At 43.4% G+C, this 15,758-nt stretch overlaps 5 protein-coding genes across 5 annotated transcripts; 3 read left to right on the forward strand and 2 right to left on the reverse strand.

The window, feature by feature from the left end:
- Window positions 1–3,706: 3,706 nt before the first annotated feature.
- Window positions 3,707–4,802, forward strand: O0I10_004803 (uncharacterized protein; the record flags this gene model as incomplete). The annotated part of the gene is made up of 5 exons (XM_058484852.1): window positions 3,707–3,788; window positions 3,846–4,129; window positions 4,184–4,286; window positions 4,349–4,429; window positions 4,492–4,802. 5 exons carry the CDS (start codon window positions 3,707–3,709, stop codon window positions 4,800–4,802), a joined length of 861 nt encoding a protein of 286 aa, XP_058344351.1.
- Window positions 4,803–5,287: 485 nt separating this feature from the next.
- On the forward strand, window positions 5,288–7,240 carry O0I10_004804 (glycerol kinase; the record flags this gene model as incomplete). Its single annotated transcript, XM_058484853.1, has 8 exons — window positions 5,288–5,433; window positions 5,494–5,600; window positions 5,655–5,941; window positions 5,988–6,103; window positions 6,161–6,552; window positions 6,615–6,899; window positions 6,956–7,099; window positions 7,158–7,240. 8 exons carry the CDS (start codon window positions 5,288–5,290, stop codon window positions 7,238–7,240), a joined length of 1,560 nt encoding a protein of 519 aa, XP_058344352.1.
- Window positions 7,241–7,442: 202 nt separating this feature from the next.
- Window positions 7,443–9,036, reverse strand: O0I10_004805 (uncharacterized protein; the record flags this gene model as incomplete). Its single annotated transcript, XM_058484854.1, has 6 exons — window positions 7,443–8,155; window positions 8,208–8,279; window positions 8,346–8,504; window positions 8,560–8,594; window positions 8,669–8,695; window positions 8,807–9,036. 6 exons carry the CDS (start codon window positions 9,034–9,036, stop codon window positions 7,443–7,445), a joined length of 1,236 nt encoding a protein of 411 aa, XP_058344353.1.
- Window positions 9,037–10,147: 1,111 nt separating this feature from the next.
- Window positions 10,148–13,422, reverse strand: O0I10_004806 (uncharacterized protein; the record flags this gene model as incomplete). Its single annotated transcript, XM_058484855.1, has 11 exons — window positions 10,148–10,486; window positions 10,541–10,956; window positions 11,014–11,420; window positions 11,472–11,564; window positions 11,629–12,054; window positions 12,120–12,573; window positions 12,627–12,771; window positions 12,830–12,913; window positions 12,964–13,004; window positions 13,075–13,207; window positions 13,264–13,422. 11 exons carry the CDS (start codon window positions 13,420–13,422, stop codon window positions 10,148–10,150), a joined length of 2,697 nt encoding a protein of 898 aa, XP_058344354.1.
- A 769-nt stretch (window positions 13,423–14,191) lies between these two features.
- O0I10_004807 (uncharacterized protein) lies at window positions 14,192–15,365 on the forward strand (the record flags this gene model as incomplete). Its single annotated transcript, XM_058484856.1, has 6 exons — window positions 14,192–14,260; window positions 14,337–14,382; window positions 14,445–14,507; window positions 14,581–14,627; window positions 14,697–15,008; window positions 15,141–15,365. 6 exons carry the CDS (start codon window positions 14,192–14,194, stop codon window positions 15,363–15,365), a joined length of 762 nt encoding a protein of 253 aa, XP_058344355.1.
- Between the last annotated feature and the right edge of the window lie 393 nt (window positions 15,366–15,758).

Here is a 15,758-nt window from a genome sequence, read left to right on the forward strand (position 1 = left end):
AATGCACAAGAGTTGGGAATGCACAAAAGTGGCTATTAGCTGCCAATATATGACATAAAAGTGAGGGTTGCGTACCGTTCATGCATTGTCCCTGAAGTCCTGACTTTTTAGCTGAGTTACCCAAAGAGGTCCTTCTGCATCTTTTGCTCTGTCAGGGTCTACCTACTTTACATTAACCAAAGACCACTTCTCATATAGCATCATGCCTACAAACATAAAGGTGCCTGTATCTCCAAACTTTACAATGAAACGTGGGGTTTTGAATAGAGCAATGTGCTCGGCTTGGCCAACAGCACCTTGTGTGAAAGTTTCACGTTCAATGTCGCAAACAGCCCAAAAAATATTTTTTGGTCGTCGTCGTCGAAGAGGTCAACCCCCAGATCCAGTTTGGCTGGTAGCGACATTGCGAAATCTGGGATTAGCCACGATGAACTTGCAGCTTGCACCTAAGGTGCTGTTGGCCAAGCCGAGCACATTGCTCTAATAAAAACCCCACGTTTCATTGTAAAGTTTGGAGATACAGGCACCTTTATGTTTGTAAGCGTGATGCTATATGAAGAGTGGTCTTTGTTCATTGTCAAGTAGGTGGACCCTGGCAGAGCAAAAGATGCAGAGGGGCCTCTTTGTGCAACACAGCTACTTTGCATGACTGGAAGGATTGATGGATTATACTTTATGGTCTATCCACAATAGTCCGTATATTGCGCGCTATCAGCCATTTCCTCACAATCAGCGTTGTTGCAAAATCTACTGCATGTGAACGATTGTCCTGCTCCAGCCGAGCATTTCCATTATTCAAGTGTCTTGATCCGAGCCGATTTGACTGAGCTATGCTGGAACAGCAAACATGAAAACTCTTGAAAGACAGACCCTGCGAATGTCTCCGTCTTTCAAACTTTTGGACGCTGCCATTCAAAATTTTCAAATGAAGTGTGAGGTATCTATTATGAAAAAGTTGATCAGCATGCTCGAGAGCACCCTTCTGACCAATTTTCAAGTTGGAGGTAGGCAACTTCGGGGCGGTGGGCCGTCCGCTCTTTTGTTCCCATCATCCACCGTTTGGATCCTCCCGCATTCAAGACATTCTTAATGAAGTGTATGGTTTTTAAAGGAATGAAGTTCATCAGCATGTTGCAGCGAATCTTCTGACAAAGTTTCAAGTTCGAAATGGGGAATCCCAAGATAATACATAGCATTTCGATGAATCATGAATCTGGGGCTGACCTGCATTCCGACTTATATAGTAAACCCCACATTATACCCTCCCATTCCAATTTTTATAATGAAGCATAGGCTCTTTTTTACATCAGCGTGATCAGCATGTCCAAGAGCACCTTGTGTGAAAGTATCAGGTTCGAGAGGGACAATCTCAATATCAAGGTTTGATGTACAGTGTTCATGCATTTATACAAGAGGTGTCCGATCTATTAATTTCCACTTCTTCCACTCACACAACTTCTTGTCTCTTCCTCCCATTCTCATCTATTGCTCATTCAAGTATACAACTACCATCATGCGAACTATTGTCCTGCTTCAACCTACCATGTCGATCCAACAACTGCCTTGATCCGAAAGACATTGGCTGAATGGCAAGTCCATGGCGTGTACACAGCCTTCTTGTCACTCTTTTACAACACACGAGTCTCTTGACGCAACACACGCTCTTGCACACTTCTCTGCCACAATAAACGTTACGGCAATCATTCCAGCAGTTGCTATTAGCGATGTCTTGACTCCATTGTTTCAAACAGCATTCACAACCTTGTCGCTCTACTACAACACACGCTCTTCCACATGCTCTGCCACGACCACGACCGACCGTAGAAGCAGTTGCTATTAGGAAGGTCTTTACTCCATCCAGTTACTTGCAGCAGCCTTTTTTACGTGAACAGCAGATAGCCAAGCAGCTTTATTTACGTGTATCAACTTGGTTTGGTACACTGGATGGAAGGATCTGGATATACAACGCGTGGAAAAAGGGCCTTGTTCTTTGCATCCATTGTCAACATCTTTATTATAGTTGATGCATGGCAGCCACTATCACCATCCTTTTGCAACATTTCAGCCATGTACACACACAATCACCACGACGCATCAAGTGTCACCTCACGTCCATTCATTCACCACTTTGCACAATGCATGTCCAAAGGATAGACTTTTCCAAATCAATGTATCTTCCCACAGAAGCAATTCATTGTACCCTTCAATCCATCTCTTGTGAATGATGTTACATTAAAGGGTTGCTTTAGCTGTTACTAGATTGCGTTGGCCAAACATTTCGAAGTCTGTAAAGTGTAGTAAGGTGCCTTCCTTCATCCCGAGTTGGATCTCGTCGTGTGTGCATTATACTATAGAAAGATGTATGGTAAGGCAAATGCAGGTTATATCCACTTGTGAATGCTGTAATAAAGGGAAATGAGGGGGAAGAGAAAGGGGCTGATTGATTCATTGTGTCTTGAACAAAGGCTGCTGTATTCTATAGCATAATCTCCTCCCTTTCCTTTGTGATTAGATCTTATCGAAAACGTCGTAACCGTTCCCTCTTTATGATTTAGAATTTGTAAGATAGTTAATTTTTCTGTATACGGCGGGAAGATGGATCACACAATTAATCATATTACCCATTGCATTTCTTGCGTTGTACATATACGGGGTTTGGGTTGGGGAAATCGACAATGCTATTATGATGTGTGTGATAGTGCTTAAGAAATCCACCTTCTCTTGCATGGCTGTTGCAATACATTAATTGTACAGCCTATGTTCAAAAAGTGCCGAACAATGATGTGCCTGGCACCTATTTTGGAAGGTCATGCGTTGTTTTCGATCGTCCTCGCACTCAATCAATGGTCATTGGGTGAGGATGAAAACCAAGATGTTAGTATATACTCTTTAAAAAGATCTTCAACAATGAAATGGAACAATCTTCTCCAGCAACTTGAAACGTTGGAAAGCGAAAGAGAGTTTCAGCCTGAAGAGGACAGCAGCGCTCATTGTTTGAAACACAATGAGCGATTTCAAGAAGTACGTTAAATCCAAAGTTATGGTTAAAGCATGCAACATCTCCTTTCCAGATATAAAACCCGTTTTAGCTTTGAATCAACATTGATACTTCCAAGAAGAATAAACAATGATTCAAAAGATCGTGGTTCCAATGATACAACAAAGGTGAACGCCACATAGAAGATACCTTGGATCATGTATTCCCCGGCATAGAGTCTTGTTTCCATGCATCATTAGCTTCCCACATTCCAGGATTGCGGTGCTGCAGCCACGGATTGTGATCTGTGGTGATAACAACCACCGGCAGCGACCCCATTATGTATTGTGCAACAATTCAAATGAACACCACATGCCATTAATATACCATGTTAGCAACCAAATTCTTCAGGGTAGGACGATGTGGCAAAAGCTTATTTTGACATGCAGTATCCATAGCAACGGCAAAGTATTCCTTTACGTGGGATCAGCCACTTTATTACAAACATTGTCCCATAGTTTACCCATTCAATTCCAGCGACACTTGCTCGTCCTATCAAACGGAGACTTCCGGTTTTCCGGTTGTAAGTAGTATTATTATAGATGGCTAACTAAATATATACAATTTCTCTTTCCTATAACATCTCCCCCACCAACTCAAATCAGCAGCCATCGATCTTCTCTCTTTCTCTTTGTTCTCGTTACTACTACTGATCCTTCCATTGTTTGAATGGCGGTTGATACGAATGTGGTAGAGCAGGTCTTTGCCTATCTCGGCCTAGTGATGTGGTCATTGCAGTTGGCTCCTCAAGGTAAAATGATAGACATTGGATGGGATGGGACGGGTGTGTTTATTGATCCAAAACAAGCGTACAAGACCTATAGACGCAAAACAACGGATGGTGTATCCCCATGGATGATGCTTATATGGGCACTCTCGGGCGTGTTTCTTGGCAACTACAACATTGGCGTGAACGTGGCAGTACCGCTTATCGTTCAACCCCAACTCTTCTCCTTCATTGCCTACATTTGTCTTGCTCAAGAGCTGTACTACGGATCGCCGCAATGGTCTCGTTGGACGGCAATGGCCATGTTTGTATTCTTGTGCATATTCTCGGGAGGTCTTGAAGTCGCTCTCTTGTTTGCATACTGGGTGAGTTGAATTGCGATGACATGAGCTCCATTGACACTGACCTTTTCCAATTAGGCGGCGGATCGGAACGGCAACATGCGAGCTGTTGAGTTCTTTGGTGTGCTCCCCGTGGTATCGATCTTGGTTGGTTTCCTACCACAGTATTACTCTATTGCTCGTAAGTGTATTCTATCATCCAAATGATATAGTCTCATTATTGATTGTTGCGTGTGTTTGTAGGCGAGCGCCGAGTGGAGGGCATATCTCATCTTTTTCTTTGCATGGATTTCTTCGGAAGCATATTCTCATGCATCAGTCTAGGTAACGTATATCCACTTTACTGGATCGTCAATGGCTGTTAGATTAATTCACACTATAAATAGCTTTTCGCAGCGAAATCGATGCTCTCACCATTGTCAATTATGCTGGTGTTGCTCTATTTGACCTCGGTATCTTTTCGCTCTACTACATTTTCAAGTTTTGGAATGCAAGGAAAGCAAAGCAATCTTCTGACAAGGACCATCCACCAGATGAAATGACCCCATCCTCTTCTATCACTGCCTCGTCCAATCAGCCCGATGATATCGCTGAAAAAGGATTGCCAAAGTCTCACCATGGACACGAGAGCAACATCACCACTGCCCGTTCATCCATTGAAGAAAATCAGGAGAAGCAGCACTCCCAACAACAGTAGACTTAATTGCATATTGTATACCCACCGTCGATAGATAATTACTCAATACGTAGTCTTCATTAATACATAAATGCGCCACAATGCTGCACAGGATGTGGGATTTGCATGACTTGTATTCACCAAGGGGAGCATTACAATAATGATAGAGCGGTTATACCCATATTCTTTCATGACCACAATATCAATGATGAGGATGATGGCCATACAAAACCTTGACGGCAAGAGTGCATTTATCACAAGCCATATCGAGAGAATATCAAAGAATGTGTTTCATGGCAAAGACGTGTGATGTGTGTAACGAACACCAAGGAACCATTTATTGCGTCAGTCATGCGTTAGTCATTGCTTGTTTTATCAGCAGCGTTGATTGTTTCACCGATAGGCATCGAACATTGTCCCCTGTGATAAAGGCTAGCTGAACCCTCCCCCCAAAAGGCGTCGATCATCTTTTTTCCCTCTTTACAAACAAATATTACTTTTGCTATATGCAAGCCAGCACAGAGGACACAACGACCTATATTGGAGCCATTGATGCAGGCACTACATCCGCACGCTTTCTTATCTTTACTGATAAAGGCAAGCTGGTTGCTAGCCATCAACTCGAATTCGAGCAAATCTATCCACGACCAGGGTACTTTGTATTAAAAAGACAAAGAACGATACATGTGCTCAACGTTTTTGTATAATGTAGGTGGATAGAGCACGATCCACAAGTGCTTGTTGACGTGGTGAATGAATGTGCCACTGTGGCAATACGGAAATTTGGCATGATGGGTTATGACTCTGCCAAAATCAGAGGTAAGGTATCAGTGGATGCACGCGTGGTTAAGCACTGATTCTTTTTGCATACAGCTATTGGTATTTCCAATCAACGAGAAACAACTTTAGTTTGGGATCGAGAAACGGGCGAGCCCTTGTACAATGCTATTGTGTGGGGTGATGGACGTACCAATAACACGGTTCGCCGTCTCAAGACCAAAGACAAAGAGGGTCGTGTATCCAAGCTATGTGGTTTGCCCATTCACAACTATTTCTCAGCTGTGAAAATGTATTGGCTTATGCACCACAAGAAGGATATCAAAAAAGCCATCAACGACAAGCGAGCTGTATTTGGCACGGTCGATAGTTGGTTAATATGGGTAAATGGGGGATCATGTTTTTATTGAGGATGCGTTTCCCTAACAGTACAGCATTGTAAAGAATCTGACAGGTGGCAAGGCTTTTGTAACGGATGTGACCAATGCATGCAGGACCATGCTAATGAATTTGGAAACCAGGAAATGGGACCCTGAGCTATTGAGGTAAGCTTGATGGGGTAAGGTGCACGTTTAGCAAATAACTTAAAATGGCCCATGCAGCTTCTTTGACATACCCGAAGATGCACTTCCAAAAATTGTTTCGAGTGCTGAACACTATGGTACAGTGAATGATGGTCCACTAGAAGGGCTGCCTATCATGGGGTGTTTGGGTGACCAACAAGCAGCGTTTGTTGGGCAGCGATGCTTTCAACCAGGTGAAGCAAAAAACACCTATGGCACAGGTGCATTCTTGTTACTCAATGTTGGTGATAAACCCGTTTCTTCCAATAATGGACTATTGTCTACTGTGGGCTATCAACTTGGGAAGGATGCACCTGTTACCTATGCCTTGGAGGGATCCATAAGTGTAGCAGGTGCTGCTGTCAATTGGCTGCGTAACAATCTGGGCATGATAAAAGAGCCAAAAGATGTCAGTGAGTTGGCTTCGCAAGGTACATACATATATACATACGTATGAGTGACGTTGATGGAGACATTAACATGTACGTTGTAGTCCATGACACGGGTGGTGTTATGTTTGTCACAGCATTCTCAGGTTTATTTGCACCTTATTGGCGAGACGACGCTCGAGCCACTCTTGTCGGGCTTACACAATACACCAACAAGTGCCACATTGCACGTGCCACGTTGGAAGCTGTATGCTATTCTACTCGAGCAATCTTGGATGCCATGACTGAAGATGGCAACGTCCCACTGAAACTTCTTAAGGCGGATGGTGGTATGTCAAATTCCGACATTTGCATGCAAATCCAGGCCGACATCTTAGGCATCCCCGTTGGTAAGACGTTGTCACATACATCCAATATTAAGTGCTAATTGGTGGATGTTGCATAGAGCGGCCGGCTATGCGAGAGACAACTGGATTTGGTGCAGCGCTTGCAGCTGGGTTGGCCATTGGCGTATGGAAAGATATAGATACCATTCACGATTATCAGGATGAAAAGGCTGACGTGTTTCAGCCTAATTGGGATGATTCTGGTAAGGTGATCTATTCCTGTTTGTATGATGTTGGCTGACTTTTTGTATTTGCATTTAGAGCGAGAACATAGCTTAGCAGTGTGGAATGCAGCTGTACAGCGGAGCATGGGTTGGACGGACGTGTATCATTCTGAAGAATAAACAACTCTCTATGTTGGGATTACGTTTCAATGATTATATTTGAGAACACGAATGTGATATGGGTGAATGGCAGAATTAGGCTCGAGATTTTGGGAAATACAATTTACAAGGTAAGAACAAGGTTGTGGGAGCTACGGTGGGTAAAATGGGATGCGTGTGCTACTATTATGTGGATATGGAGTGTGTTGTGGGAAAGATGCGTCTAATCCTTGCGATAATGTAAGGAATCCTTGTAGGTCCAAGCACCAACATCAAGCAGATTTTTGCGTTTCATCGACTTGAGCATAGCAACGTTGCGTTTGGTGTATTCATCCGAAGCATTCTCATCCTCCACAAACTTGAAAAGATCCGGCTTCCATGTTTCTTTGCGTTCAGCTCGCTCTTTCCGCACCTTACGTTGCCATTCTTCGATCTTGTTCTTTTCAGCATTAGCCACACTATAGTTTTTGGCCTTGAGTGCTTCAGTGACAGGGCCCCACAATCGATGGGATTCGATATCTTGTTGTTGTTCAAGAGGTGGGGTAACACGCTTGGCCATCGGTTCAGCTTCAGCATTGAACAAGAGCTGCTTCTCACTCTCGCCCTTGGTTGTATAAAACGTCTGGTGGCTCCATCGACCCGAAAGGGTGTAACGCTCTTCACCATTGGATGATACCACTCCCTTAATGTGATTGTGCTCACCGCCAAACCAAGGCTTAGGCACAAACTCGATGGTCGTATTGGTCACACCGTTGGAGCACGCAATTGTACAAACACCACTCAATTCAAGGTAAGCAGCACCAGTCAAAAATCCTCGGATCATCAAGTCGGGGAAATCAATCACATATTGCTCGTCGTATTTCTTGACATAGAGCACAGCACGTCCTACTTGCTCAACCTTGATGCTGGTGCCCTTGAATCGAGACTTTTGACCACCTTTGTATAATCCATTAATATCCTTCATATTGTAAGAGAAATAAATACTTACAGTGGCCATTTAAAGAAACACCAGCCTTTTCATCTTGGAGATAGAATGCAGAGATTGGGGGGTGGTGGCACACTAAAATGCATTAACCCATGAGTGAAACACAGGTACACACGGGGCTTTGAATCTCATTCATCATACCTTGTTCACAAATACAATCAATGTCGCCTAACTTGCAATGGAATTGTTCGCCAAGAATTGGGTTGTATGGCTTCTTTTCATTTTGACCATTGGTACAGCGTGAGGCGTAGCTACCCCAAAGAGTCGACATAAACCAACGAGCCACAGCCAACATTCGTTCTACGACAAGGTATTAGCATGCTTCCAATGGGTTTGTAAGGTTCATTATACATACCAGCAGGGTCCTCAGCAGCAGCAATGGGCGAGAAACTTGAAATAACATGTTAATAGCGATCTACATATATCACTTCCATCCACATGACCACATTTTACCCGATACTTACAGAGTTGGATGATCACCCCAATAGGTTCTATTTGTTTGTATTGATGGTTAATGCATGTATAGGGGAAAAAGCTTAAGCCATATGACAATGTTGTCTATGGCATATGGAGATCATGCATATATAGTTCATTCAACTTACCCATATTCCAGCAGCGATAGACCGTTCAAGAAGAACGCAGGGCAAGTGAGCGACGAGAGATCACCCGTGAAGCTGATGACGGTTTTGATAAATTCCTTGAATTGACCTGTGGTTCCTGGTTCAGCATTCTTGACAGACATGGCGTCGACATCGGTAACGGAAGGTGCCTTGTCTCCATTGAGCTCCGAGGAAGAGTTGCTTCGACTGCTTGAGAAGAAAGACTTGCCCATTGTGTAGAAGAGAAAGAGAGAGAAAGGAAGAGAATAAAGAAAGAGAGAATCACCCACACTCACCTTTTGAAATGCTTTGTGCTGCACGACACGCTTTTCGGCATTCATTCACTGACATTGAAATACAAGTAGACTTTTTGCACCCCCAACCCAACAAAGAGCAAGGGCTCATTTACACATGATATTTTCAGGGCAACTAGATCAACCAACAAAGCCACCATGATGATATCTGTTACTTGAACAACAGGGCCTGGATCAGCTTCCTACATCAATGAACCGCTACTAGAATGAAGCTCGTCGGTCAGGCCATCCGAATCCCCCGAATCCGGGTTTATTTTATCCATTCCCAGGAGATAAGTGATATCCCATGACCATTTCCAGTCTCTTGATGTATATTTGCCATCCCCCCATGGTTGGATACTTGCCATTATTCTCATTATCAATGAACAATGAATATGGGTATATGATGCCTTGAACATCCCCACTTATCACATCATGGTACATAGCTCGTGCTCTAGTGACAAAGCTTATCTCCGAATGGGTGTCACGAACACTAAACATTGATTCCAATCATTCTTCTTCTTGTTTACTCGTTCTCGTTGCATTATTATGGTGATCGTTATACTGAAAATCTCCTCAATAAACATCGCTTATGATTGTGAATGAGCATGATGGATTCATGATATGAACTTTACCCAAGCCTTGATGATGTCCCCCTTGTTGGCACATGTCGGTACAACTATTGCCGAGAAAAAAAGAAACGTGATTTAGCTTATTTGGGTTTGCAATAAGCGTCTCACGTCTAACCCACAATATCAGGGAAATGCATAAACCCCCATCCTCTCTCTTTCTCTCCGCCCCCACCTACCATATCTATCTATCCTTTGATGACATACATGTGCGAAAATGGAAAACTAACACTCTTTCAACTCGATCCATTACACGTCAAACATTGGCAATGTATTGTTAAAATGATATTAGCGTATCTACAAGCTGTTTTGTGGCTAAGGTGAAAGAGGGAGAGTGGCTAGGGAATGGTGATGATGGATGCTGATGATATGTATATATACGAGAAAGGAGGAGAGGATGGTAAAGCACATGGTTCTGGTTATCATTTGGATCTTGAAGTAACGTTGGTTGATTTGTGATGTTGATTGTAATCCAGTCTCACCACCAGACACAAAAACTGGACCGTTTCAGTAGCCGAGTAGTAGTTGAGTGCTTCAATCAATAGCCTCATATGATAAGAAAATGATTCTTCAAGCTTGTTCAAAGATCGACTCGTGTTTTCAAAGCTCGCTTGTATTGCTGCTGCTGTATCGCTCAGACCACCTTTGGGAATGCCAAACTCATCCGGACTTTGTTGTTCTACCATCGACTTCAAAAGTTGCACAAAACGATCAGTGTGCGTTGCAAACACCACACATGAGGTCATAAGCTTGTTGTAGATCTAACAAGAATCATTTAGTTTCATGAATTACTTGTTATCTTTGAACTATCTTACCCTTAAGAGTTTGGCATTGGTGAGCATGCATTCCTTCAAGCACGTGTCAAGAAAATCAGAGTGGAATTGCAAAACTTGATCCACGGTAGTAACCTTGCCCAAATTTGATTCGAGTCGTCGCCAATTAGGCTCCAAAACCTCGTTGGTCACATAGTATGCAAATTGCTGCACGAACATGAGCATTCGATGTCGTAAATTGAAGATACGGAATTTCCAGGCATCAATCTCAGGTATTCCCGTTCGCATTTTCCATAGCAAATCCTTTTGTTTCATCCATGCGTCACATAACATATCCTCCACGTGTTTCAAATATAGCAAATGTCGAAAGAGAAGCTGGTATTTTGTCAATGCTTTGCGGGATATGACCAGCGATAATGGAAAAGTCACCGTATAATCCAATGTCAATGCATCGTAACCTAGATACACCTTTGTTAAATAGGGGGGCATCATGTTAACGGTCCTTAAATGCTTACCACTCAACACATCACGAGAAGATCCTCCACCAGCTGACGTGCTTGCTACACTTCCACCACCAGCAATGCTTCCAACCATACTTTGACTACGCTCCAGCATGGCAGCACCCGACTCATTGCCATTGTTTCCCCATCGCGAATCACGTGGTAGGCTGTCGAGACCAGCGACATTGATGATCCTTAGCAATTCATCCACCAGCTTAAGAGGACTCATGGCAACCTTGAGATCTTCCTTGAATGGATCATATGCAGCAACCGAGGAGGAGTTTCGAAGTACCAAATCCATAAGCGATTGCAACCTTGTTAACGGGATTTCCCTTGCTGGCTGCCTCAATTCATCTCGCGCAAGATCCAGAAAAGAAGTCAAGAAATCCGATTGATCAAGAAAGAAATAGTGCTTGAGTGAACTAAATAAATGTATAAGATACATGCACAACTTTTCCTTCTCATTCGCTTACCGTAATCGAGCGTGGAGTTGTTGATCCTTTGTGAGTAATTTGAGAAGCGTGTGGTTGGCGTATTTATATGTAATCTCAAGGCTTTTGACGAACCTATGTAAAAGGTAGCTCAGCAACCCGTATCATACCTGAATCCATCCATTTCCCACGTACTTACCCTGCGCCATCCACAGCCGACCATACTTCGCTTCTTGTCACTGATTCTCTCCATTCGTCTCTCAATGATTGGGTTTCCACCATGTTATCCTGTTGCATAGCAAGCTCCATATCTTCAGGATTGGCAATGCTGACACCGCACTCGCGAACCACATTGAGGTATTTTCCTGCCAGTAGGATCTTGGTCTGAAGCGGCTGCAGGAATGATGGCACCAGCTTTTCACGAACGGTGTATCGCATCTCCCAATAAGCGTCATTAAAGTCTTCCTTGAGATTTTCCTTTTTGACGTTGCGTTTCTCCAACACCATAAACTCGTTGTAGGGATCAATGATTTTGCCACGGTAGATCCAAGAATGAAGAATCTCAAAGTAGGGTACTGATGCACGAGATAGCAAATAGGCAAACATCTTTTTACATCGAACATCTCTATCCACCAAAGGGAAAAAGGTTAATCAACATCCATGCTACCCTCATCCCCTATTCACACATACCCGCTGTATCGGATCAATCGATCTGTCAGAATGTTGAGGATGGCACCGCCTTTTTCATGATCAGAGATACGCACTTGGCCATCATCTGCCTTTTTCAAGCCTTCCAGTACTGCCTCGATATCCACTGAATCATCATCAAAATCCACATCCTTTTTTGTATGTAATCCACGAATCGTCATGGCAAGGTCGTGAATGATGCCCATTTGTTGCATGGTGTCGTCTTGCATATAAAACCAGAATTGTTGTAAGGTGAAGCTGTCGGATGATTGAAATTGGTATTCGAGTTGTGCAATAAAGGTCTCGTATTCTTTGAGGATGGATGAAATGGCGGCTGCTAATGCGTGGTTGATGGAACCGTATTCGTAGCGTGAATATTGATCGACAAAGGCGCTGATTGACATGTAATAGGTGGCCAAGGGTAAGATCTTATCCACCAGATCACGTACACTTGGATCTATTTTGAAAGTAAGCTTTGGTGGCAATCGGTATCCATACACTCGTATTTACCCAAAGAAGCATCAATTGTATAGCGTACATCGTCCCACATTTCCCCTTGATCATCTTGTACACCTTCTTCTTCCACCATTTGGTCATCCACCTCACCGGCGACTCCTCGAGGATAGTTGATTTTGATATAGGTGCCATTAATGCCCTTTGTAACACCGACTGACATTTTAGTTCACAAAAGTAATGATACCGCATTAACTTACCATCAGCACAAACAGCAAATCTTCAATCACGGCGTATTCTTGAATACGAGTCGGGAACATGGACATGGATTCTGTTGCCATTTCCTATATTCAAATCAACATCATGAGACTCCACCATCAAGAAGGAAACTTACCACAGGTGTTGTTGATGTTGTGTGTACGCCATTCAACGCATCTAGTCAATCGTTTAACTATAACGTTCTTTCTCTCCCAAGTAGTATCACTCTTTTCTCCCTCACACTCACCTAGAGCAGAACCACGTGATTGGGTGGATATGAACGATGCATCTACATTATCCAGGTCTGTGCTCAACGCTGATAGCTGTGGACTAGACAATGCCAACGAGTTTTGCCGTACGTTCGCAATCTTCTTGTTGATCTATCGACACCCACTGTCAATGGAACGTTTCAAGTGACACTGGTAATAGCATATACCTTGTTGACTTGTCGCTCTGATAAAAGGATGCTAGTGCGATTGGAGCTGGATGAGGCGCGTCGTTGATCAGCAGCTGCGGTTGTTATGGCGCGATGGGCTGGCGATTGAGGAGGCGATCGGCGTACTGAGTGGCTTCGTTGTCGTGACATTGCTGCCATGCTGTTTCTCGATCAAGCAGAGAGGGCGGTTACGCGGTTGAAGAGGAATGAGGAGATAGGAAGAAAAGGAAGAGGGAAGAGGTGTGTGGTATCAGCCATGCGGGCTCTGTGACGTTTTCCATCAGCATGAATGTCCCACCAGCAACAGCTTATTTTGTATTGTTTTGCATAATAAATGGCATCCCACCATATCCTATACAAGCATGGCTCTTGTCTTTATGATATCATTTGATTGAAACAAATGTGGTTGGCCCATTGTCTCCTAGATGACCACATTTTACTTGACATTGTATAGACAACAATCATCATTCCTAGTTGTTGATGGTTTCAAGCCATGTCATCTCACGTTTCTCTTTAAGCATAAATGGGTGGATGATGTGTGGTCGCAATCTCTATGATCCTTTGCGCTTGATCAAGTAGTGATCACTGTTTCCAAGTGTCTCATTGTTATGCATTGTTGACATAATCCGGGAGTATAAAATGCCAAGATAAGGCAGTGTAAGATGCAGTCAAAGTTCAATGTTTATGATGGAAGAATAAACCATCAATCTCGTTAATAGACGAGAGATCCTTTAAAGAGTTACAAACGTATATGAATAACGCTCGTGTTCCTGAGTGTTGTTGTTTCAGGGCGATACAAATGATGATCCCGCTTGGCATCCTTTACAGCTTTTCACAATGCCAAAAATAGCTTCAAGCTGAGCCTCCGCTAGTCCACCAACTCTTTACCTTTCTCTTTCTACTACTCTCCTCATTGTACATTTGAATCATGCCCAGAAGATGTTGCTGTATTATCCCATTACGGGGAGGCGCTGTACTTCTCAGTATTATTATCGCGGTACGACTCGAGAAAAACAAGAGGATCTCAATTGGTGACAACGTTTTGCTCATGCTTGGTTCTACATTCGACACAGGCTGTTTCAGCACTACTAGTTGCTCTCACGTTCACGCATATGAATCGTACGTATATCCTATTCATGCTAGCAACTTTCCTAAGACTCACATGCCTATGTACATTGTAGCTATGGTGATGCATCTTGATGTGGTGCACCCTGTTCTTCCATGGGTGGCTGTCATTATTTATAGTAAGTATCGAGGGATGGATGGTATCTATATGGCACTCTCGTATGGCTTTCTTTTGACATGGATGAATAATAGTTGTTACCGGGGTGATTGGTATCTATGGTATCCTTGCATCTGCCACGGTAAAAATTAAAAGCGCACGTGAGGGTGGAACACGAGACCGAGAATTTACTCACATGGTTGTTTTACAGGGAAGTCTTGGATTGATGCGTTTATATAAGCTTGTCTTTTGGTTATTCCTCGTGTTTATCCTTACCATCTGGGAGGCCGTCGATTTTGTACTTGCACTTGTAAACCGATCCAAGAGCCTGGATGCTTGTAATGAAGCCAACCCGGATCAAGCGGAAGGTTCCGGCGACCAATCTGTCAGTGTCGGTGATTATAAGGCAACCCTACTTGGTATGCAGCTCGGCAACACATATGGTCTTGCAAATTGTGCCCAAGCAGTACAAGCAGGTGTGATTGGATTAGCCATCTTACTCTTTGTTGGCCAATTGACGATGGTAAGTTGAGGAAGGTTCATGGCGAATATTGGGACAAGGCACCAAAAGCGAGAAAGGGGAGGTGGCGCGGAGAATCAATTTGGGTGGGATGGATGAGTGAGCGCCCTTCACACTCACTTTTTATTTGCATAGTTCTATTTCGCTACTGTGGTGGGATCCTATTCCAAAAAGCTGCGTGAACGTCAATATGGTCATCGTATTCGTGATGAGGATTGGTCTGATAACTTGGATGATTTGGGTGCTGCCTACCGTGCTGATGCCCAAAATGCACAGCGATATCGAATGAACCAGCTCAACAACAACAGCTCAGGGAACAAATTTACGGCAGGCCTTAAAAAGTTCAAGCTAGGAAAGTGATATGCATGCAAATAAATCGACACCATATACACCAAAGCAATTCATCCACCACCTGTAACAAGTTTTTGTTGATACATCTCCCATAAAGAGGCTTTGTGAAACTATACTTCAGATATAGCTTGTGGAAAAAAAAGGCTCCCCTTTCATGGCTCAGCTAGGAGATCGGCTGTATGGCTTAGGTTAGCATTTACTGCAGCATGTATGTTACACGTGGCTGTGGGAGAAATCGTGATGCAAGTCAGTCCAAGAACAGTAGTTTGACAATCGAGATGCATTGGGTGGGAAAAGTTATGGAATTATGATAAGTCAGCCTTGGAATGGTATATTGACAACGACTTCGCATTGGATGGGAAGGAAATAAGCATCTCAGCTTGCTAACCGACAATGAACCGG

This window comes from Lichtheimia ornata (assembly GCF_029851405.1).
Source record: "Lichtheimia ornata isolate CBS 291.66 chromosome Unknown scaffold00018, whole genome shotgun sequence".
Taxonomy (NCBI): Eukaryota; Fungi; Mucoromycota; class Mucoromycetes; order Mucorales; family Lichtheimiaceae; genus Lichtheimia; species Lichtheimia ornata.